The sequence below is a fragment of the Eretmochelys imbricata genome, chromosome 1 (genome assembly GCF_965152235.1).
Source record: "Eretmochelys imbricata isolate rEreImb1 chromosome 1, rEreImb1.hap1, whole genome shotgun sequence".
Taxonomy (NCBI): Eukaryota; Metazoa; Chordata; order Testudines; family Cheloniidae; genus Eretmochelys; species Eretmochelys imbricata.
In genome coordinates this window covers 101,892,203-101,916,642 of record NC_135572.1, presented here as the reverse complement: position 1 = coordinate 101,916,642, position 24,440 = coordinate 101,892,203, and the positions used below count along the sequence as shown (strand labels likewise).

At 42.6% G+C, this 24,440-nt stretch overlaps 1 protein-coding gene across 1 annotated transcript in view; it reads left to right on the top strand.

Moving 5' to 3' along the window:
- The first annotated feature begins 1,513 nt into the window (after positions 1–1,513).
- TMTC4 (transmembrane O-mannosyltransferase targeting cadherins 4) overlaps positions 1,514–24,440 on the top strand; it is a 57,486-nt gene continuing 34,559 nt past the window's right edge. The window contains exons 1-5 of the mRNA XM_077807051.1: positions 1,514–1,593; positions 4,609–4,824; positions 10,326–10,441; positions 13,203–13,419; positions 17,166–17,253. Of these exons, the coding sequence (XP_077663177.1) occupies positions 4,663–4,824; positions 10,326–10,441; positions 13,203–13,419; positions 17,166–17,253 (583 nt within the window). The 5' untranslated portion in view covers positions 1,514–1,593; positions 4,609–4,662. The remainder of the gene's footprint in view (positions 1,594–4,608; positions 4,825–10,325; positions 10,442–13,202; positions 13,420–17,165; positions 17,254–24,440) is intronic.

The window sequence follows — 24,440 nt, the reverse complement described above, 5'->3', positions numbered from 1 at the left end:
ACAAACACCTCAGAATTTCTAACCCAAAATTAGGTGTCTCTGCTCTGCCCTTAGCAAGGATTCATGGATGACTGTAGAGAGGACTCATATTACTATGATTTCACTGTTTTTAGAAAAGATACTAGAACATTAAACAGTATACTTGGATACGTACTCTTAACTGCTTAAAATGAAAGTACACTTGAGAAAGTCAGGTACATTTTGTGATGCATTTTCCTTGCTTTCCTTTGTTCACATTGGTCCCAATACATTCATGAATGAGCTCCACCCAGGAAATCACTGCAACAACTGTCTGCCTGCACAGAGTGGTCTGCTCTTGTGGTGCTCATGGCACAATCAGGACCTAAGTCAACAAAAACAATAAGAAAGTTAAGAGAATGCATCCCCAAATGTACTTTGTTCACTTATTTCACAAGCATATTTTACTGTCTGCATGGATCCCATTAGTGAAATTCGTAATTAACAGCTGGTGTCCTCGTCACTAGTCCAGGCAGGACCTAGCATTGCCAACCCTCCAGGATTGTTCTGGAGTATCCAGGAATGAAAAGATTAATCTTCAATTAAAGATTATGTCATGTGATGAAACCTCCAGGAATACATCCAACCAGAACGGGTAACCCTAGCAGGGACAGAACCTAAGCGTTCTGCTGGCCAGGGCAGATGATGTTTTCAGGGTCCCCCAGAGAGGCTGAGTCAAAAGAAAAAAGAAAAAAAAGTGGCGAAGTAGGGTGGCACTCCGGAGAAGCTGGTGCCCAGGGTAACCACCCTGTTCACTGGCTCCCAGAACTGCAGCAACTTTCTGTATCATTAGTGCAATGGGTCTATAACGTCTTCTTTCCCAGGATTACTTTGTGTAATGGTACGGAAGAGAACTTAGTTCCACGAGGAGCGGTGCGGTGTGAGGCAAACGAGAACTAAACAGGTGAGAGTTTGAACCTTTCAGGTTCGTTCCGATTGCGAACTCCTTGGGGGGGGGTGAGGGGGGGGAAGGCCTCCTCCTGTGTGGGCGCTATTGTAGTCCCCATATAAAGCAAAGGCCCGTGATCAGCCATGAAGCAGGGTGGGGGTGGAAGACGCTCAGTGAACGCCCAGCCCTGCCAGCCCGCGGGTCAGCCCCCCCCCCCGCTCGGCGCGCACCAGCGCAAAGGGAGCGGCGCGCGCGCTGGGCTGCCGAGACAAAAGGTTTTTGTGAATGAGGAGCAAGCCGCAAACCAGAGGGCGGCAGCCTTACGCGCCTGCGCGCTGCCGGCTGGGCGGCCGCATCTCTCCCCGCTTTGTGTGTAGTGCAGAGGGGTGTGGCTCAGCTCCCGCAGCCGGGCGCGGCGGGGCGAGAGCCTGCTCCGCTCCCGCTCCGCCTCCCTGGCTCGCTCCGCGGCGCGTCACAGCGGCCGCCACCAATGGGCGCAGGCGGCCGCCGGGGCGGGGCGGGGCGGGGACAGGCCGCGGGCCAATGGGCGGTGAGGATGTTTTCGGGGCGGGCAGAAGCCGAGGCGGCCCCGCCCCCGCCCCAGCGGCGGCGGCGCCCGGGCGCGGAGAGCGGGCAGAGTTTCGCAGCCGGGTGGGAGATGCGGCTCTGGCTCCGTCTCCGTGCAGGTAAAGCTCCGCGGGGCTCCCGGAGCAGGGCCGGGCGGTCGCGCCTGCCGCCCGCAGGGGACCGGAGCTGGTCCCGGGGGGGGGCAGGTGCCCTGTGCCCCCGGTAGGTGGCTGGGCTGGGGCAGGGGGCTGAGCCGGGGCAGGGGCTGGCTGTGCGCCTGGCCGGGTAGGGGGTGGGTCTGGCTCCTGACTTCTGCTGCTGCGGCGGGCGGCGGAGGAGGCAGCACGGAAACCTCGCCGGCGTTGCGAGCCCCGCTCCATGGTGTGCCATTCGTGTGGTGCTCCCAGGAGAAGAGAAACACACGGAAGCCGCCGCGGCTCCGGCTCTGAAAACGTGCGCGGCCAAAGCTTCCTGTACTTGCGAGTCGTGCTTTCTGCACCGGTCTGGTCCCGCTCCCTCGCTCCCCTGCCGCCGCCTTCCCCAGCCGAGGAGTCCTCCTTCCTCCCCGAGAGCGCAGGGCGAGCTCTCTGCGTCTGCCTTTCCCCGCTGCGGGATTGGAAACTAGGAGTAAGTTTCCTGGTTCCTCAAACAGTGCTCGTGGCCCGCTGTATTCTTATAGCGGGACCGTGTGCGGGTGTCCTCGTCTGTACAGTGCCGGAGGATTTCTCCTCCAGGCGGAGGACTGAATCCCTGGTTTTCTTTACCTGCATAAACAGCTGATTCCGTTTGAGACGGCACAGCCTCGTTAATTCACAAATATCCGAGTCATCTGTTCTTGTTACAGTGGAGTCTTGAGCTCTAGCGGTATGTTTAGGTACGCTGCCAGCTATCTAATGGGGAGTTGCATGTAATATTAAATATGCAACTTTCCTTCTACATGTAAAGGAGCCCCCTAGAATGATATTTTATTAGGTTCTGTGCCACACCAGACAGCAGTGAAATGGAAATATGCACTGTGACTGTACCAAAAAGAGAGTGGGTGTTGTCAGACCCCGGGTGGTATCCTCCCCTGGCATCAAGCACACAGTTGGGTCCCCTTTAAACAAACAAAACATCTGTGATATATATATATATATTTGTTTCTCCCCCATATTCAGGGAACATGCTTGAGTGTTTAACAGTTCTGTCCCTGTAATGGAAAACTCCACAGATTGAGCTATCCTGTATAGAGGTACTAGTAAATAATTATGGCAAATATAAATGAGAAAAATGGAAAAAAGCAGCCAGGTTAGGGGAAACTTTCTGGGAAAGGGGAATTCTGAACAGCTGCTGAAATCTGTTTTAATTAAGTATTTCTGTAATGGCCATCACTGTAGTATGTAAGCTGTTAGTAGCAATGTATGTGCTTCCTTCTGATTAAGGGTTACACTTTTAATCTTTCATTAGATTGTAAACCAGGAGTGGATTACATTTGAAAATATATTTTGCTTTTAGTGGTGGGCCTATTCAGCTCTGTTAGATAGCTTCTTCTGAATATTTTCCTCTTTTGGTCTTTCTCAGATCCATACCACTCCACACCTGCATCTCAACAAATTGGGTACCACATTACAGGGCTTGAGGGGCACACCTCAGGAGCGTGTGTGTGCGTGGATGCACACACGCATGTGTACCTACACAGGTTAGGAATTTGTAGACTGTTTCAAGGAACTTGTGTGAATTCCACTGGTAACACTGACAAGTTCTGCAAGCTGAACACCTAAGAGCAAGGAACTTTATCAGTTCCGTTTGCCAAGCCAGAATAGCTTGTAAACTCCACAAGACAAATAACTCTTGACTTTTTCCTTTTAAAATAAATAAAACTAGGAGATCAAATGCAAAAACCCACCACTAAGGTTCCACAGGTAAAATCATAAAGTCAAGAAATGCAAAACTTAAGGTTTTGACAGCATGAATAAATCTGGGTTGCAACATGTACTTACTGGTCTTTTTCCTTATTAAATCTATATTGGATTATGTGCCTATTTTATCTTTCTGTTAGTAAGATGTGTATTATAAAATTTGCGTGACGTGCTGCGTGACCTAGTGAACTTTGCTGTTGGAATCTTAAGTTTGTGCTTCTTGACAAGGGTTGCCAATCCTCCAGGATTGTCCTGGAGTCTCCAGGAATTGAAGATTGTCATGTGATGAAACCTCCAGAAATCCATCCAACCCAAACTTACAACCCTATTCTTGACTCTGATTTTTTTGAATGCCAGTTGTAGGGCCTCGTTCTCCAAGAACTCTATGCAACTCTGTTGAAGTCCCTGTGAGTTCCACACATGGAGTCCTTGCAAACTTAGGTCCTTCATGTTGCAGCAACACAGTTCTTTTTGGGTTTATTGTGCCCTAACTGGTATTCATCATCCTCAAAGAACATTATAAATATTTACTGATCCTCACAAGGCATGTGTTTATAAAATGGGTGGTGGTATCCTTATTTGAAAAACAAGGAAACTGAGTTCAAAAAGTAGAATGACTTGCCCAAGGCTTTTGAGGTAGCATGTGTCAGAGTCAGGATTATAACTCAACTCTATGCTCAGACCATAGTCAACCATGCTTTTCTACTTTTCTCAAATGTGAAATATAAAATTATGTCCAAAGAGGTTTTGATAATTATTTTTTTAATTTTCCGTTTTGCCTTAATGGATTTCAGAATTACATCTCATCACTCATGTAAGGCAGTGGTTCTCAAACTAGGGCCACTGCTTGTTCAGGGAAAGCTCCTGGTGAGCCGGGCCAGTTTGTTTACCTGTCATGTCACTGGTTTGGCCGATCACGGCTCCCACTGGCCGCGGTTCGCCACTCCAGGCCAATGGGGGCTGTGGGAAGCGACATGGGCCGAGGGATGTGCTAGCTGCCTTTCCTGCAGCCCCCATTGGCCTGGAGCGGCAAACCGCTGCCAGTGGGAGCTGTGATCGGCCGAACTTGTGGACGTGGCAGATAAACAAACTGGCCCGGCTCTAGTTTGAGAACCACTGGTGTAAGGTGTCGTGTTTTCCTATGCAAAACATGTTGGTGTGATTTTCATTTCTTTAAGCAAAGCTAGTGGTGTTTAAATGTAATTGTACATTGCAGTTTTTTTTTCTTTTTTTCAGATTTGCAGCCAACATAATGCTGGAGCTCCACATTCGAAACAAGCATTTCACAGAATGGCACAGTCAGAATTTAATTTGGATCATGAAATATCATGGTTTGTGCTTCCCTCTTATTGGGCTAAAATTATTGTTGGACTCATGTCCTGCATGTGTTTTGCTAACAGCTACGATGGAGATTTTGTCTTTGATGATTCTGAAGCTATCATCAATAATAAGGTTTGTGTTTATTCTGACTTAAATTGTAGTAGAAAAAAAATAATTTAAATTGATACTGCCAATTTAATTAGGCCCCAGATTTGACCCTTGCAAAATAAGAATTTTGGGTTGAATTTCTCCTTTACCCCCTCCCTTTCTTAAAATGATCATTTGTCTCTGCAAAGCATTTTAAAAAGTAAGCCACTATTTATGTAAATACTGTACAAAAGCTATGCATGGCTGCTTTGTTGCAAAGCAAGCAGAAGGAGCACAAGTAATCTAATGAATCCTTATTCCCAAAGGTTTATTGGCTACTTGGTTTGATGCTGGTGCACCAACAAGGACGCAGTAATGAACAAATTAATTACTTTGTCCTGGCTTAATTCTCTTTATCCAATTGAGATCCATTGGATAGCCCAGCATTGATGGTTATCAAGGTAGAGTAGCACCACCTTTTCTGAATGAAATGTGCTTTGCTCACCTGTGTACTGAGGGTGACATTGGCTAAATTTGCACAGTGTTGGGGCCTGATCCTGAAAACACTTCCACACGTGGATGTGTGTACATGAGACTATTTATGGACCCAGTCTTATTCCCATTAAAGTCATTGGGAGTTAGATCCACAAAGGGGATTTAGGCGCCCAGTGGAATTAATTAAGTTAGGCACCCAGGCTTCCCATGCATTGTATGGAGAGAGTCAGGAACTTAAGGAAGGGATTCACAGAAACCAGCAAGTGAGCAGGGAGTCACCTGAAGTAGGCAGTATAAAATGCCAAGGAGAGGGGCAGGGCTTAATCCTGCCGCTCAAAAATGGTTAGGTCTCCTAACTCGGCACTGGAGGGAGGTACCTTCCTCTGCTCAGGATTCACAGACATGAACCCTGTCCTGGAATTAGATATCCAAGTCAGGTCAGTCCTTGCTTGTGCAAAAATCAGGGAGTGAGAGCCCTCCATCCCATTATTGCCAATACCCTTGCGATTACGTTACTCACCTGGGATGTGGGAGATCTTGGTTCAAGTCCCTGTTCCAAATCAGGACAAGTGGGGATTCAGACCTGAGTCCCCCACATCTCAGGTGAGTACTCTAACAACTGGGCTATTGGGTATAAGGAGACACATGCACAACTCCAAAAAATCCTGACCTGCTGTCCCCGAGCTGTCATTTTTTGACTAGATCTGCTAGGTGTGCTCTGAGCCGGCCTACTGGATAGGTCCCCACATATGAGTTAGGTGGGGGAACACCTAGTCTGAGAATTCCACCAGGATTTAGGTATGAACTAGGGAACTGAGCAGCTCAGCATCATCAGGATTGAGGCTGTTTTGTGGATATTCACTAGCAAAAATTTAGGTGCCTAAGGGATTTTACTGACAGAAATTTAGGCACCTATGGAATTTCAGCACCTCCAGGGTTAGGCAGCAGATGAGTGGGGTTTTGAGGATCTCACTGGTAACTATAAGGTAGAACTTAAGCTCTCAAAATGGTAGTTAAGCACCTAAATCCCTTTGTGGATCTGGTCCTGGGATTTTTACCATAGACTTCAGTGAATTCAGATTATGGTCCTTAGGACCCAGTCCTAAGAAGCCCCACTGAAGTCAGTGTGAGACTTTCCATTGCCTCCAGTGGGTGATAAGGTTACTCTTGTGCAGAAGTGTTTGCAGGATGGGCTGATGTGAGTTTCACTCAGCAAGGGTTCTCAAGGTTTTTTCATAAGGTAAACCCCAGCCTAACGGAGAGAGTGTCTCGTGGACCATCTCTCTTGTAACATTCCTGTGGCAGCTACACCAATTGTTTGAGTAGAAAATAATATTAAGAAAGTATTTGCTTTTTTAAAAAGTCTTTAATGCACTGCGAATCTTGTACTTTTTGAAAAATTTTTAGCCAATCGTTGCTTACATCCCGTAGCCAGTTTTCAAGCTACTTGATTTTAAACCATCCGAAAGTAGATGGTTTAAGGGTTTAAATAGATGGTTTAAAACCTAAAATAGATGGTTTAAGGTGTGATCCTGCAAGATACTGGGTGTCCTGAGTTCCTGAGATGCCTCCCAAGGGGACATTGAACAATTTCCAAGGGTGCCTGGCCTTATTCCAGTGGTCCTCGTCCGATCTAGGAGGTATGAGTGGTAGAGGTGGTTAGAGAGGCACATAGAAGCAAAAAAAAAAAAAAGAATAGATACAGAAAGTGTCTCTCCCCATGCACTCTACTGTCTTGACACCAAAAGAATGAAGAGAACAATACTATAGTGGTGGCCAAAAAACCTTCTGGAAAAAATATAATTTACAGTATTTTTTTTCACAACAGAAAGTATAGAGGTAGCCTGCTGCAATTTGTCTTTCAGCATCCTACTGAATTATTGTTGCTTAAATAAATGTGTCGTGTGCTTGAGTAAGTCAGCCGTATCCTAAGCTAGAAAAATGTTGGGGGAAGTGTAAATACATACAGAGATTATAGAATGTATTGTATTTGTAAAATGACACATCTCCTGGGAAAATCTGGTTCTGCAAATTTTATTTGAAGGATAATGATGCAATTTCATTTTCTTAAACTGACATTTAATCCAAGGCAATGTAGATGTAGTTTGTTTCAGTGCAATTTCCACACTTGTAATCTTCCTCCACTTCTTTCCACATTTTTACCTGACAAATGTTATTGTTTCAGTTTACCAACATGCACGCAAATGAAAAAGCTGCTAAAATTCTGGCTGCAGGCAAGGAGAAGAAACTAAATCAATTGCTTAAATAACCTCATTCTTACTTATTCAGCCTTCATTTGAAAATATGGAGGTTTAATTTATTTCCCTATCTAAATCTTGACATGTTCCTTTAGAAATTGAATGGGATTTTGATGCCACTGGACCTTTTAAATAAGCGGCAGGATAAATATGTAGAAATATTAAATCAGTACCAAAAATGGGGAGATGAAAGGTTATGAATTGGTGGGGAGTGAAAGTACTGTACCATAATAAAGACTGGTTTTATTAAGCAAGGTACTGCATGCCATATTTTATTTTCATGTGAAATACAGCTGATGAAGGCATTCTGTGGATCTACTGAGCCTTGCTTTGCCAATGTTTTCTTAGGTACCACGCTGTGATCCTTTCTTGTTAACTTGCTAGCCCTCCCCCCACTTTCCTTTTTTAATGAAAGATCCGTTGTTAGTTGGCCCCATGCCTACTGTGTTGTGGCGCATTCAGTTATTGGATTTTACTGGTGTTCAGGGCTGTTTTCCAGATGCTTCCTTGTCATTTAAAAACACATTTTTACTGGTGAACAACAATGCTTTGTCTTTATTTATTTATTGGCAAAACAAATCGTTGGGTTAGCAGGAATTTCAGACACAATGCATCTTTTCCGTAAGCCGTTATGTAGAAGAACTGACCCTTCTTCAAGTACTGCACTCTACTCTGCATAGGCTGCTGCTAATCAAATATTTAGGGATTCCCTAGGTATCCACTTTCTATTTCAGTGGAGGAAATCATTCATAACTTTTCAAATAGATGCAAAGTCCTTACAGTTAAGGAAAAGCAAACAGGTTTTTTTTAGTGTAATCCCGTGAAGGTGAAGAGACTATTTTAGTTTAGTTTAGCTTTCTCCAAACTTCCAGTGCTCGGTGATCAAGTTCACCAGTTCTGAGCTCTGGAGAATTCAGGTCATAAGTAAGTGAAATTGAATCACAAGATATTTCTGGATATTTTGCTTTGCCTGCTTGTTTCCTACTGAAGACAAAAAATAAACTCTGATTAAACTGTGCAAACTGTTTCCTAGCTGGAGCACTTAGAGACCAGGCAGGACTGTTTTATAGTTTGCGTTCTGTTTTCTGAAGATAATGATGTTGAGTAGTGTTTCCCATGGTGGTTAAAAATCTCTGTTAGCACACAACAAATATATTTTTTACCTCGTGTTGTTGATACCATCTCTTTTATGTCAAGATTGTATTCAAATTGTAATGCTTTATATTTTAAGAAATATATTAGACTTTCTGATAGCTTTGCATGTTCTATATACTGACAAGTGAATAGCAAACAATTGCCATGGAATGGAAAATCAGGCTTAAGTGACTTACAGCGAATCATGGAGGAAGTCTATAACAGAGCTGAGAATTGAACTCAGGTCTCTACAGTCCCTGTCCAGTGACTTAATCACACGACCGTCTTTTCTTTCAGATATAGAAATGCAATGGAGTTGCAATCTATACATCCCTGCTGAATTCAGTGCTAGACATGGACCTACTTATTGTTTAGTAATCCTTTAGAAAGTACCGTACTTGGCTTCATGTGGTAATGGTGGTGGTACAGAGTTTTGGGCTTTTTGGCTTGTTTGGTTTGGTTTTTTACTACTGTGTTAGTTGAATGGGAAATAAGATAAGCTGTAATTGATTGCACCCATGGTACCAGTTCTCCTATTGAAGTTATTCTTTTGGTAGTGATATCTCACTCTTAGGTGCCCTCATGGTTTTGGATCAAACTAAGGGCACATTTTGCTTTCATTTATACCCCATGAGGTTGCACTAACATAAATCAGAGCAGAATTTGGCACGCTGTATGTGTGTGGAGGAGAGGTATGGCAGCTCGGTGGAAGTAAGGTGGCGTTCTCAGTGCAGCAGCTTCAATTATTGATGAATATGAAGCATGCTGTGCTACTCCACAGAAATTTCTCTGAGGCTGTGTAGATGAGTATCTAATATGTTTTTAAAAAAAAAGGAGCTGGCAGGGGAGCTGCCTTTATGTCCATCTGTGTTCTTCAGATTTTCACATAGTCTCTCCTATGGCACCATTTAGAGTTGAAATAATCTAAATTACTTCTTTATCATCTTAGTTATGAGATTAAGCAAACTGTACACTTCCATTTTGTAGTTTTTAAAAATTGTGATTTTATTTTTCATTCATGATGGTACCTAAGAAATTCCTTTCCTAACTACTACTATTCATTTCTGTGTAGAGCAGTACATAGAGGAACTTGCTGATAGGTTTAATATGTCAGAAACAAAGCACGCTAGTGGAGTGGTGTTATGTGGAAGTTAAGGAAGCCACCCAACAGGATCTCAAGAAGAGCTATCTTTAGTGCTTTCATTAATGGTTCTCCTACTGTTGCTAGTGGCAGAATGGCAATTTGCAACAGCTTGTGTTCCTGTCTCCAAAGATCCTTGCTCTAAAATAAGATATTTTACAAAAATAAAGATGGTATAAAGTTATATTTTTAATATATTTTACACTAGAGCTATTGGGTCAGAACATCAACTGGTGGAACTTAGCAGAGCTCTATTGAAATTCAGGAAAAATATGCTGATCTATGCCATCTGAGCATCTAGTCCACAATAATTAAAGGAATACAAGAGGGTATTGAAAAGACTTGGAACTATCAATCAGGTTTCAGTAGCCAGTCACTAAAAGACTTGATAGAAAATGTTGTCTATAAAATATGGTCATGGTGGTGCCAGTTTGCTTTGTATGTAACTGTTCTCTTTCCAGCTGCTCTAACTAAACTGAAATGTTGTTAATGTTGGTGCTAAACGTGTGGTCTTTCAGGACCTCAGAGCAGAAACTCCACTTGGTGACCTGTGGCATCATGACTTTTGGGGTGGCAAACTCAGCAGCAATACCAGCCACAAATCATATCGACCACTTACTGTCCTGACTTTCAGGTGAGACCTGGTGTCGTGCCCAGAGTACTAGGTTTGGGGGTTTTTGTTAACTGACTTTTTTGTTTTGGAAAACAAGAGACTTTGAGGAAGTAAAATTTCTGCTACAGCTTATTTGCAGTACAGCTACTACCTTGCTTAACTCCAAAGACCTGATCGTGCAATAAGCTCCATGCTGGTGAACTCCCACGTCTCACAGCTTGTTGCAGGTTCGGAACCAAAGGGTGAAATTCACCGTTATGCAGAGGGCCAGCACAAGGGATTTAATTGATGCATAGACCTTGTGTTGGTGCTATGCATAAGGGTAAATTCTGCCCAGTAGGAATAAAAGTGGAGTCATAATTGTTTATATAATTATATAATACCTCCTACTTAAATTTACTCCAGAGTCATGTTTAACATATCAAGACAAGTATCCCCACCTCAGATTCTGTAATTCTCTTTAATCACTGTAATGTCTGAGCAGCTTCCACAAATTCTCAGTTTAAGGTCTGAAGACCCTTCTATGATTTTCTCCCTTTCGTTCTGTTTTTTCTTCCCTTCTTTTTCCTATGGCAAGGGGTGCTGTAATATTTAACAGTAAGAATGTAGCTAGAGAAATCTATTCATGTCACCAGAATCCTTTGGTGGAAGTAGACTGAACTGTATACATCTTGATTGATGTATACATAGCTTTGTTTTAGTTTTTAATCAATGTGCCCAGCTCTGTGTGTTTATCAATCTATCTTAATTATATATAGAACCTCAATAATAGTAGCTTCTAATCTAGGTGCTAAAATGCAGTCAGATAAGAAGTCTAAAACTAAACAAAAATGGGCTCTGTTCTCATTTTCCTGGGGTTTGGTTACATTTTGATCTCTGCCCATCTATCCTAACCTCAGCTTGACAGTTGTTTTTTAACTATTTCCCCCCTGCCCGCCCCAGAACACACAGTTTTAATATACTTTCCTGCTATGTATTAACGTATCTTTGTACGTATATTGTCGAGTTCCATCCAGGCTCCCCATTTGCCTGGGAAAGAAGTAAGTAACTTCACCCTTGTCATGGAGCTGCTTACTGCGTGCTGTGAGCCTGGCCAGCCACTACCCCCGGTGAGTGAAGGGGGCAGAGTCAGGACTCCTCCCCACCCAGTTGCTCTCAGCAGGGAGTATTGGGCAAGTATTCCTCTGCTCAATTTGTGACTCCAGCTGTAATAGTGAGAGCAGGGTCTGCATGGGGCCTTACTTCCCTTTCCTCCCCTGCATGGTCAAGGAACGGCTGTGATCATGTGTTTGTACGCTTAGCACTATGGGGTCCAATCTCAGTCCAATCTAGGCACCACTGTAATACAAATACAAATAATGTAAATGTCTGGGTGTTTGAAATGCCTATTACAGGCTTCCATATATTGCATAAAACATACGTTATAAAATGATTCCTTTCCTCTTACGGCCTTTGAGGCTCATTCTGACTCCAATAACACCCTGGTTAATTTAAACAGAAAACTTACACACAAGTATTGAAAAATCTGAAACCGTAGAGGAGCACGTGGAGGTAGCCAGTAAAATGCTGTTTCCTCAAGTAAGAAATTGGCCTTCCCTAGCTCCCTTAAGACTTTGCTTTTATGTGTATTACACATTTATAACAGGTTAGATCATCATAATGAACTCCACTTAAGCCAGATGCAGGTTGGCTAGACGTACTAGGTGATATCCATTATCTAAATTAAGTTTCTGTATGATTTTAGCATATTGCTTATATTATACAGAAAATTGTGGTACACTTTTTCCCATTCGAGCTTTGCTACCCAGAATAAGCTCCTACACTGAACCTTTATCCAAACAGCCTGACCAGTACGAATTCCCTCTTCACATACCTCTCCAGCCTACTTTCCTGACCCCTTTCCACCTGCACTCCCATTCCTTGTCCGTGAAAGAATGCTGCTTCCACATACACCCTTTAAATAATTATTTATGTTGTGCCTTTTCATTGTGCAAAATCCCAAGGTACATCACTTAACTGTATGTGTGGAGCACAACTGAAATGCAGCCACCACTGGGGTAGAGAGTGAAAACCCAGCAGTGAGTAGGCCATGCACACTGGAAAATTTTTGGCCAAGGATCCTGCGACAAATCTTTTTTTTTTTGGTAAACTGAAAGCTTCATGGGATCTTTAGTGTCTGTGCAAGTCAGTTAGAACCTCAGTGTGTGAATGGTGTGGGCTTTTTGTTTAAACATTTATTTTAAGGTTTAATCTGAAAGAACACTCTCACCTTACACCATCCTTCCTGCTCGCACCCCCAGGAACATTCATGTGCATACACTATCTCTGCTTTTCTGCAGGACTCTCCAACTTCCTAATTTTACGCAAGGTTGCATCCCAGAGCACTACTCGGTCATGCAACTTTAAAGTTATGGCACCAACTGGGAAGCAGCCACAGTTGCTGTGTTTCCCATTTGGGATGTTGTAAAGGTAGTGGTGGTGCATTAAAGGGTGACTGCTGCAAATTGGGACTGGTGTGAGGGTATGGGTGCTATTCCATAGGGAAATCCTCTGTCTGGGTAAGGATCAGGGCCTGGTAGCCTTAGGCTAGGGGAGCCTACAGGGATGCTTGGAGATAGAACCATGGTAAGGTGGGTGTGTTAGATATTATTTAAAATGTACTTTTAATATTAAGCTCCTCATGCAGAGGCTACTTCTCTTTCTTCAGGAGTGTTTAGTTTTTTTTTGTGTGTCTCCAAGCTCTCCTCTGACTCTTAATCTCAATGTTTTTGTTTTTATTTAGAATGAATTACCTTTTTGCTGGAGGCTTTCACCCAGTGGGTTTTCATGTCATCAATATAATACTGCATTGTGCTATCTCTGTATTAATGGTTGATGTCTTCTCAATATTATTGGGTGGGCTGCAATACAGCAGTAAAGGAAGAAGGCTAAACCTTGCTCCAAAAGCATCTCTTCTAGCTGCTTCACTGTTTGCTGTGCATCCAGTGCATACTGAATGTGTAAGTACCTAATACTTAGATCTTTGTATAATGTTTTATATCTGCAAAATTCATGACCAACTCTAATCATGGAACACTCCTATAAGTTACATACTGTATCTGTCATTACTACATAGAGTATCTATTATTACAGCTTTGCATGTATTACATTGAGAGTTATATAATAATATGGTTAATATGCTCACAAGTTAGTGATCCTTCAGCGCAAGTAAAGTGCAATAGATACACTCTGTTTCAGGTCATCCATCTTTAGTTAGTGGATAAAGAATACATTGTTGGGCATGCTATCTCATGAACAGTAGAGGAGAGGCGTGAATAAACTGTATGCAATGGCTTAATCACTGTTAATTTCTTTTTTTTGCTTTTACTAAACTGGAATCTCAACTAGGAGTAGGGAGGTTATATGGTCTCTGTAGTTGGCACTGGTGCAGCAACTGCTGGAAACAGTGTCCAGTTCTGGTGTTTGCAGTTCAAAAAAGATGTTGATAAATTGGAGAGGGTTCAGAAGAGAGCCATGCTAGTGATTAAAGGAATGGAAAACAAGTCATATAGTGATAGAAGCAAGGAGCTAAATCTATTTAGTTTAACAAAGAGAAGATTAAGGGACTGACTTGATTAGTCTGCAATAAAAATACAGAACAAAAATTTGATAGTGGGCTCTTTAATCTAGCAGAAAAAAGAATAACAAAGTCCAGTGGCTGAAAGTTGAAGCTAGATAAATTCAGACTGATCTAAGGTGCACATTTTTAACAGTGAGGGTCAATAACCATCGGAACAATTTTACCAAGAGTTGTGTTGGATTCTCTATCAATGGGAATATTTTAATTAAAAACTGGATATTTTTCTAAAAGATAGGCTTTAGTTCAACAGTAGTTTTTGGACTTAAGGAGGAACTAATTCAAGGGAGTCCTATGGCCTGTGTTAAGCAAGAGATCAGATCAGATAATCACAAATCATACCTTCTGATCTTAAAATTCCATGAATATTCATAATCCAACAAGAGTCATTTTAACTGCTTCTCCATTGTAAATTACTAAAAAGTTTTAATTCTAACATTCAGGCTCTTCCCTAAAAGTAAGTGCTCTTAAGTTTGGTACATAGCACAGGGATTTACTCCACCACCTTGAGCCAGATCCTTGGCCCTGTTCCATCCCTTTTCCACAATGCTGATGGTGAAAAAGAAAGGGACAACTGTATTAAACAGCCTGCTGGGGAATTGCTGTTGTGCAGGGGAATCCTTAGGTACAAAGCTCTAAATCAGGTTTTCCTGTCCCCCATACTCAGTAAGGGGTATGACCAGAGCATTTTGCATTTCGACAATCTAAAGAACCATGGCTACCAGTGTAAAGTTACATGAGGGTGAAAACTGCTCCTGGCTGTCCCAAAGACCAGATGTGGGGCAAAAAGGTGGTGGAGAGCGCAGCTTCTGTGCACTGGGAAATCCATGAAATCTCAGTGCAGACTGAACAATAGAACTACCACCTAGTCCTTGATGATATAAAGTATTGCATATATTTGTTTAAATTGCGGTCTAAATGATACTAAGGCCCCAATTCTGCAAGCTAATCTGCATGGGCTCAGGGGGGTCTCTTTGTGTAATGAGCTTGCAGGGTTGGGAACTATAAAATTTGTTTATATTTTGGAAAGAAGAACCTAGCATGATGAAAATAAACACTCCTTTTCTAAGATCAGATGGTGCACAGATGCACTTAATCTGCTAAACAATGAATTGTAAATCTTTTACACTGAATATTTTTAACTGTAACAATCAAGACATTGTGTGCTTCCAGCACACACACGCATGCATTTCTCACCCCTCAAACAGCACCTCCCATGAGGCTGAAAACTCAGTTGCTTTGAAATCATGACAACCTGTCTCTAAAATTGGATGGCATGTTTTGACATATAATAACTGTGAAGAGTTTGTCAGTTTCCTGTTTTGATTTTTGGTATGTTCAAAAACAAGGAATCTAAAAGCTTTCATATGTAAAATGGATATTGAAAAGTTTATTCTTGGTAATGTCTGAAGATAAAATTTGTTATCTCAGTACGATTTTTCTGAATAGCAGGTAAGTACTACTGCTGTATAATTTTGTCTTTTTAAAAAAACAAATGTGTGTGCTTCCTGTTCAAATGTAAGTGATAAAATATTACCTATTGCATGGAACTTTGATAGCTAGTTTGATCGTAAAATTAAAACTGTGTGTTGCCTTGAGACCAGAGGCTATGGGTCTGATCCTGCACCTCTGCCTCACACAAGGAGTGCTGTTGAAGTCAATGAGACAGCAGGTATTAGAGCACCAGGCCCTTTGCTGTAACACATTGACATTTATTTCTAGAATTGATTATTTTATGTCATTAGCTGATAACAGTTCCTGAAACAGAACAGCACTTTGACTTTCACCTTCAAAGCGCATTACAACCATTGAGTTAATCCTCAGACACCCTTATGAGGTAGAGAAGTATTAGTATCCTTAATTTACAGATAGAGAAACTGAGGCAGAGGTTAAGTGGCTTGTCCAAAGCCACACAGGGGTTTTTTCCATCTGGAATTAGAATTCAGCAGTTTCTTCCCCGCAAGACCTGAATTAAAAGCTCATTTGAAATCGGGGGTCTTTCCATTGACTTCAGCGGGCTTTGGATCAGTTTCCCGGTCCAGCACTCAAACCACTAGACCTTTCAGCTCTCAAAAATTCTATTTAAGTGATGCAGTTTACTCATGTCAGAGTAGCACAGGCTTGCTCCAGAGTCTGAACCCCGTGCCTTGCCCAAGAGAAGACTAGAGAACTGCAGTGAGGCAAGTGGGGGAGGAATTCACCTTTTTCTGCTCTTCGAAAAAATGGCAGAGCAGCAGCATAGCCTGAGTAGCCTCTGTAGTTCTTGAGTCCCCTCCCTAAATGAGGGGGTGGGGAGGAGAAGAACTGGTGGGTCCAATCCCATTTCCAAAGATCTGTGCACAGAGGCTCCAGCAAAGTTGGGCTCCAGCACTCTAAAGACTTGAGCCAAACCTGCTGAAGTCACTGGAAGGACTCCAGGGCTTTGGATACGGATCTACAGGTGCAAACCCCCTGCGTGGGTTCTCCCCCCAACATAGCAGAACTGGTAGTGAGACCAGGTGATTCTTTGGAAGGCACCCCCCCTTGTAACTGATTCAGATGATATAAAAAATGTGTATAGAGATTGGGGGAAGATCTTTAGGTCCTCTTCCACCCTCTCCCTTCAGCTGTAATAAGTGGAGCTCAGCTTGTTCTTGTTAGCATGAACAATTGGTTCCCTTTGGCTTACAGGTCAAAGGCTGTCTTCACAGAGCTTGAAATGTACTTTTCTGAAAGCTGAGATTCTTTAAATTTCTGGTTTGAGGTGCCGCAGCTGTAGTTTGCTAGGGTCCAAGAATTACACAAATATACGGCCTGATCCATGGCCGTCTTTTCATTTACTTGAATAGACTTTGGATCATGCCCACAATCCTTTTTTTAAATAGCAAATTTTCAGTGAGTAAAAGCCAAACCATCTACTGGCTTCTTCTGCCAACAAACAAATATTCCTCCAAAATCAGGGAAAATGCCCTTGGTCTTATAAAGTTTATTAAAACAATTTACAGAAATGAAAAAGTGACACACAATTATATGTCCATTTCATATTTTCAGTGAATTATACTTCTACTTTTCTTCACATTTTCTTTAAAAAATATTTTTGATAATAAACAAAAACAAAGTAAATCCTTTTTTCTTTTTCTTTTTTCAAAGGTTGCAGGGATTGTTGGCAGAGCAGACCTGCTGTGTGCCCTGTTCTTTTTGTTGTCTTTCCTTGGCTACTGTAAAGCCTTTAGAGAAAGTAAGCATTATGTTTGCCTCTTTTGTGTAATTTATTATTTTATTCACAGCCTCTGTAAAGTACAGTAAACTAAACCATCCAGTTGACCTGAGCTATTTTTACTGCTGTTTAAATTATCTGGAAATACAGAAGATCTGTTTTAGCAGGAACATGCCACTAGAGGAAATGAGAGAAACTCTATACCTGACTCCTGTTGTACATTAGACACACATTTTATGTAAAAGATTTGTTTTGTAACAAGGCTTATTTTTTATGAACATAAAGGAATAAATCAGTTTAAACAGCTATATCTCAGGGTATAACTTGACAGGCTAACTTTCCTTTTTTAATCTTTTTGGCTTGCCTGTCGACATTATGCTGGGATTGTTTACACAGGAATGAACTTTATAAGCCTTACTTGTATTTTAATATACAGCCAAGTCCTGCTCATTTTACTTACATGACTAGTCCCTCTGAATTCAGTGGAAGTGCTTGTGCATTTGTGCATTGTGCCCTTTTGACCCAAGCAGTTAACTAAGGTTCAGAGCCCAGGAAATGTTCCGTTTGGGGGAGAAAGTTGATGGAGTTGTTTTTTTTTAAATGCAGCCTTGGTACATGCCTTGTAAATAAACAGACCCTGCTTCTCTGAATGCAGTAGGAGCCAAAGGCAAAAGGAGAAGTTTCTTAGCCTACAGGCCCAAGGTTATTGTCAGCCAGTACCCTTACCTAGACTACTACTGCTCTTGGGGATCATACCATACTTACAGGCTTCACCTTGGATTTCTTCAGGTGCGCGCGCTCTCTCTCTGGTCCTGTTTTGCCTTCTCTCTCTCATACACTCTCCCCTTACGCAAAACAATACTCAGCAAAACCCTCTGTGTTCACACAATCCAGGACTCCTGGGCAGGTTCAAATAACCCTTTTTACTTAGGTGCAGGTTTGTGATTAATATATCATCACAGTTCTGTTAATTGCTGGGTGCAAATGCACCCTCCAATCTCAAGGTTTTAACTCCACTTAGGACAAGGTTTCAGCCAGCTTATAACGTGTTTAAGGTGTACTGAATTTGGCCCATAGGCTTTAGTTCACAGCACCTGTATTATTTTAACATGCAGAGACCTTTCAGAGACACTCTTCCAAGCGAGCTCTGCTATGGTATTTGATCTGAAAGTAATTTGGTGGTACAGATACTTTGTTTTGAGAAAATATCTCGGGGCCCTATTTAACAGGTTTATAAAAGAATACATTAATGTCTGATTATGAAGTTATACATGTGTACAGAGCATTGAAAATTTGGCTGAAGCATCTTAATGTGCCTCTGCCAGAAATTTGGGTGGGGCTAAGGCCCTATTTATTGGCTCTGTGAGTGCTGTGGAAGAACAACTTTGTTATAATACTTCTCTAAGATAGTCTATTGGCTCCTTAAATGATTTTTAATGGTTGCTGTTCACTTCTAAATGTTTGTGTAGCTTGTGACTATGCCAACTAAACTGAGCTTAATCAGGAAATTCTACACAATCACTCTCACAATGAATAGTCCAGACACCATCTTGTATTTTCTGTTTCCTTCTCTTTCTACATATATGTCAGGAAAGGTTCTTAAAAGCCTCCAGTGACAAGTTAGACAAACACCTGTCCGGGATCGTCTTATACTTAATCCTGTCTCTGTTTGGGAGATGAGTAGATGACCTCTTGAGGTCCCTTCCAGACCTGCATTTACGTGTTTCTATATGCTGTATTTCCTTGCAATCACTCTGTACCAAATCAAATAAATTAAAGACAACTTTGTGTATGCAGTAAGACCCTATATGAGACTTGTCTGCCAGTGTGCTGATGCTGATAGATATGTGACAGAGGTAGAATGGCACTTGGAGAACACAGGAACAAAAAATTAGCATGACTAGAAAAGCCTACGCTCAATTAATTCCACAGTGTGCAGTATGCAGAATTACTTAGAAGTGTTCACCCACCACAGCAATCTGAATGAAAAGAATGTTTAGGCTCTGATCATGCATATTCTGAATATTTGTGCAATACAAAAGGACTAGAAAACTTCCAGGAGAGAAGATTTTTTTTTTTTCTCCAGCTCATGTGGGTTGGTCAGTCAGTCACTTGGACACTCACCCTTATTCTTGTTCTAAGGAGGGGCAGTCTTAAGATCTCTTTATGTGTAAGTACAAAACACTGGATAGATTTCAAGCTTTTTGAACAGGAATTTAATGCACAATCGTACCCATCTGTTAGTGTGGCACTGTGCCCACTCACAATATGGTGTACTGCTTTCAACTAGGTACGGGGCCAACCAAAGATTGGTTTCCTTTTCTGACAGAAGATCATCTTAGTGGGAAGCAATGCAATGTTAAGGGAATGTGCTTCATTAAATTGATTGCCTCTGTTGGTGTGTGAGTATCTTATAATAATTAGCGCTTTATACTGTACAGTGCTCTACATTTTCAGAGCTCTGTTCAACAGTTAATTGATGGCATTGCTAAGTGCCTTTATTCTCTATCTGTTTTTCCAGCCTACTCCGCTACTGACACTTCTGCATGAAGAATAAAAATTGACCCAAGAAAATATATATTTAATTGAAAGTCTCTCTCCTTGAAGTTTACTCAAAGTCTTATAATATTACAGACTTGTATCTTACAGTACAGTACTGTCCTTTTGAGAGAGCAAGAGGAAATAAAGGGACTGGAGTTGCATTTATAAAGGCAAGGAACTTTTTTTTTCTTTTCATGCTGAGCACTTTCAACATCTAGGAGTGCTTGTACGTAACAAGGTTATACCTGAGATGATTCTGGCTTCTGAGAATCAAGGTGTGCCCAAGAAGTAGTCTCTGCTTCTTGTGTATATAAGAGAGCAAAAAAAAAAAAAAGCAACAACAAATGTAAAATAAGTGTGATGTTAGCATCTATCTGGGACTTTGGCAATTCGAGCTGGAAACTTGAGCTCGTTTTCTGTTGGCCTCTGGCATTACAACACAATAGGAGCATGCATCCATGATCAGGGGAAACATGAGCTTTATCTTTCTTCATGTGGAAATTTTCTCTCACGTGTATGTGATGACGATAGAAGGATGGAGGAAAAGAATCTTGTCCCATTGTGGCTATCAACTTGAAAACTTTCCTTGTAGTGGTAGATACTCAAACATGAAATTATCTTTGAAAACTGGCTACAGTCCTTTATAATGAGGCTTTTAATTTTGTATTTGTTTCATATTCGTCATATTACAATAGCACCTGGAGGGCCCAGGGTTTGGGCCATTTTATGTGAGATGTTCTATCTATCTGTAGAAGGAGACAGCCCCTGTCCCAAAGATCTTAATCTAAAGCGGAAATCTGGACAAAGGGTGGGAGAAAGGAAGTATTACTACTCCCATTTTACAGATAGGAAATCAAGGCACACAGAGATCAAGGGTCACACTGGGAGTCTGTTGCAGAGCTGGGAGCTTTGAACTTAATATCCTGAGTCCTAGCCAAGCCTTAATCATAAGATCATCCTTTACTCTCAAGTAAGCAGAGTAGTTCAGTTTCCTAAGTCTATATTTCCATGCTGGACTGGAATAACCCTTCAATTGGGTACATACTAGGCCAAATGCATCCCTAATATTCTGAATATTGTGCAAGAACTTTCCGGATCTTGTGGAAACCATTGATGCTTTGCTCCTGTCCTTGGGCCACGTAATTCGCCAAACCATTCTCCTAACAGTTGTTTGTCTCCATAGGCATCGGGAAACCCTCTAGTGTGAGTTAATTTGGGCCCCTGCTCTGTGGTCATCTCGGTCTGCCCTAGGTACCTGCACATGACCCCAACATCCACTGACAGAAAGGGATATGTTCCTGCTTGCAGTATTGCCCACAACCCTGTCTCCCAGAAGTCAGTAAGAGGACTAGTACTCTCTGCAGCTTGTGCCATGAGCTGGGGAATCCCTGCTCTGCATAAGCAGGCTCACAGCAGTGAAACACACCTGCCACAGACGAGTCTGCCGCTGTCAAGATACTGCTCAAATATTATGACCTCACCTGATGTATTCAACAAAGGAAATATGGATGCCCTGCCCCCTCACTGGAGGTATGACTGTCTATCAACCTCCAGTCCAGAGCTGAGATTCCCTTCCACTGAATATATGCCCTTTCTGAACTGGAAATGCAAGCTCTTTGCACATATCTGCAGGAGAACCTGCAGAAGGAGTTCATCCAACCATCCACATTCCAGGCAGGGACTCCAATCCTTTGTTAAGAAGGAGGATGGGTTCTTGCAGCCCTGCATTGATTACTGGGCACTCATAAGGTGACCATTCGGAACTGCTATTCATGAGCTCCTAGACCATCATCTGTGCTCTGCTTGACTTTTTATGAAGCTAGATCTGTGTGGGTCCTAGAACCTGATATGTGTGTGAGAGGGAGATGAATGGAAGACTGCCTTCTGCACTCAGTATGGCCACTTCTAGCACCTTGTCATGCCAGTTGGCCTGTGCATCCACCAGCGACCTTCCAGCATTTTATTCATGACATCTTCTGGGACAAACTAGATCAGTTCGTCATTTACCTTGATGATATTCCTATATATATATATATATATATTTTTTTTTTTTTTGGAGGATCAGGTACGTCATGACCAGCACATATGAAGTGTCTTGAAAAAGCTTTGCCTGAACCATCTGTATGCCAAGCTGGAAAAATGCCAGTTTGACCAGAACACAGTGCAGTTTCTGGACTATGTCATCTCCCATAATGCATTGGCTATGGAGCCATGTAAGGAGGCAGCCATCACAGACTGGGCAGTGCTAAAAGAAATCTGTAGAATACAACGCTTTCTGGGCTTTGCCAATTTCTATAGGAGATTTATCAAGGGGTTCTCTGGTGTGGGCGCCCATATCCCCAACTTCCATGTTAAGGAGCATTGTTTGTTTGTCTACAGACCTACAGACTGTATTTGATCGCCTAAAGTAGAGATTCGTCTCAGCTCCCATCTTGATCACCTAAACCCAACCAGACCATTTGCCGTGGAGGCAGATGCTTTAAACTTTGCACTGGGACCAGTTCTCTGTTGGCTGATGGCTAGCTTCATCCTTGTGCCTTCCATTCATGCAGATTTACTCCACCAGTGCAGAATTATAATGTTTTAGACAGAGTTATTGAAAATTAAAGTGGCTTTTGAGGAGTGGTGTCATCTCCTGGAAGGTGCTAAATTCTCAGTCCACATTCTTACTGATCATAAGAACTTGGAATTCCTAAAGACAGGTCAGCCCTTGAACCAACAGCAGGCCTGGTGATCTCTCTCTTCTCTACCCTTTGATTTCATGGTCGCTACCAAAACAAGGAATGGGAAGGTTCGCACATTATCTAGAAAGGACAAGTGTTACGAGCCTGGCATGGAAACGCCATCCATGATCCTCAGACCTTCAGATTTTATTGTGGAGTATGGTGCTAGCAATCCAATTCTCTTCATCTGGTCCCTATTGTCCAATAAATCGTTTGCAGTTCAAATTCATTGGGCCCTAGAAAATACCAGTCTGACTTGGCGTTCACACACCACAATGGGATCCTCTACCACAAGGAGTGCATCTATGTGCCCGAGGGACACCCAGGCTCCATGTCCTAAGACTCTGCCATGATGCTCCTCTGGTAGACCACTTTGGCCAGTTCAAGACCCAGGACTTGGTGTCTAGAAGCTTATGGTGGCCAGCCCGGCATGCTTCTGTAGCAACTTATGTGAGGTCTTGTGATCTCTGTGCCTGGACGAAGAATCCTTGTGTCAGACCACTGTGTCTCCTGCAGCCCTTGCCCACCCCATCTCAGCCCTGGACTTTCTTGTGGAACTGCTGCCCTTCTAAGGACACAGTACAACCCTAGTGGTAGTGGATCTTATGAAGATGCTGCATTTTATACCATATTTGGGGCTTCTACACCGCCCGAGAGACAATGGCTTTTTGAAGAAAATGTCTTTTGCCTTTGTAGGTTACCAACAACACAGTTTCTGATTCGGAATCCCAGTTTGTTTCTCATTTTTGGCAGGAATTCCTGCGCCTTCCAAGAATTAACACCTATACCTTGACTGCTTACCACACAAAAACCAACAGCCAGAGAGAACAGATCAGTCGGTTTCTGGAGCAGCACCTACACTGCTTTCTTAATTACCATCACTTATCTTTCACAGAGAATTCACCTACAACAGTGCCATTCGTGTCTCCACCCAACTGTCCCCCTTGTTTTGCTAAGCCTAGATTGCACCTTCGTTTCCCCCCAAGATCCTCACCAAGTCCCCAGTGCCTGCCATTTCTGACCTTACTGTTTGCATCCATCAGGTGCACCAAAAGCTTTAACGCTGGTCAGAAGAAGCTAAGGCAGCCTTCCAACTATATGCCAGTCCACACTGTCAGCCAGCCCCCAGCTTCTCAGTGCGGCATGAGGTCTGGCTGTCTGCCCAGAACCTTAAATCTACTCACCAATCTACGAAGCTGGAGCACCAGTACTGTTAGCACATGTGACTCCATTTTGGTTTGGGGTCCACCATTGTCTAAGAGCAAGCACATCATGCACCAGGAGGAGTGTTCCTTAGATACTGCATTCCTGTGAAAATCCTCCTCCTTGTCTCCAGCCTGCCTTGACTCCCGGTATCTGTTCTTTGTCTCTAACTCCCTATCTCCTGGCCTTTGATGTGAGGCCTTCCACCCTGATAATAAAAGTTACTGATGCATCGCTTTAGGACCATGCTGTGTAATTAACACACTAGTTTAGCACGAGGAATGCACCAAGCAGGGATAGATGGTAGATAAGAAAAGGGTTCGTTTATTGGCTAAGGTTTTCGATGCACAAGGGCAACATGCTTTGCTAGGAGGTATATAACCTTTGTATAATCTGTATTCGGGGTCCCCTCCTGGCAGGCAGGGGGGCACCACGCTTGAGCGTAATAAACTTGGTGTTTTTTGGGAGCTCTGCAGTTGTGGACTTTATGTGCCTCAGCCTAGATTTGAACTATGCGTGACCTACCAGGTGTAATTCGTATCATTTGTGTGCGTGTCCTACCAGGTGTAATTTGCAGCAGTTGTGTGCGTGTCCTATCAGGTATGATTTGTAACAGTACTTGGGGGGCCCTTTTAGATTATGGAACAGATTAGTCTAGTAACCTTCAGGCTACAGCTATTGGAATCCTTTCAAGGACTGTCCCATATTCCATATCTCCCCGTTAAAACTACATACTGCAAA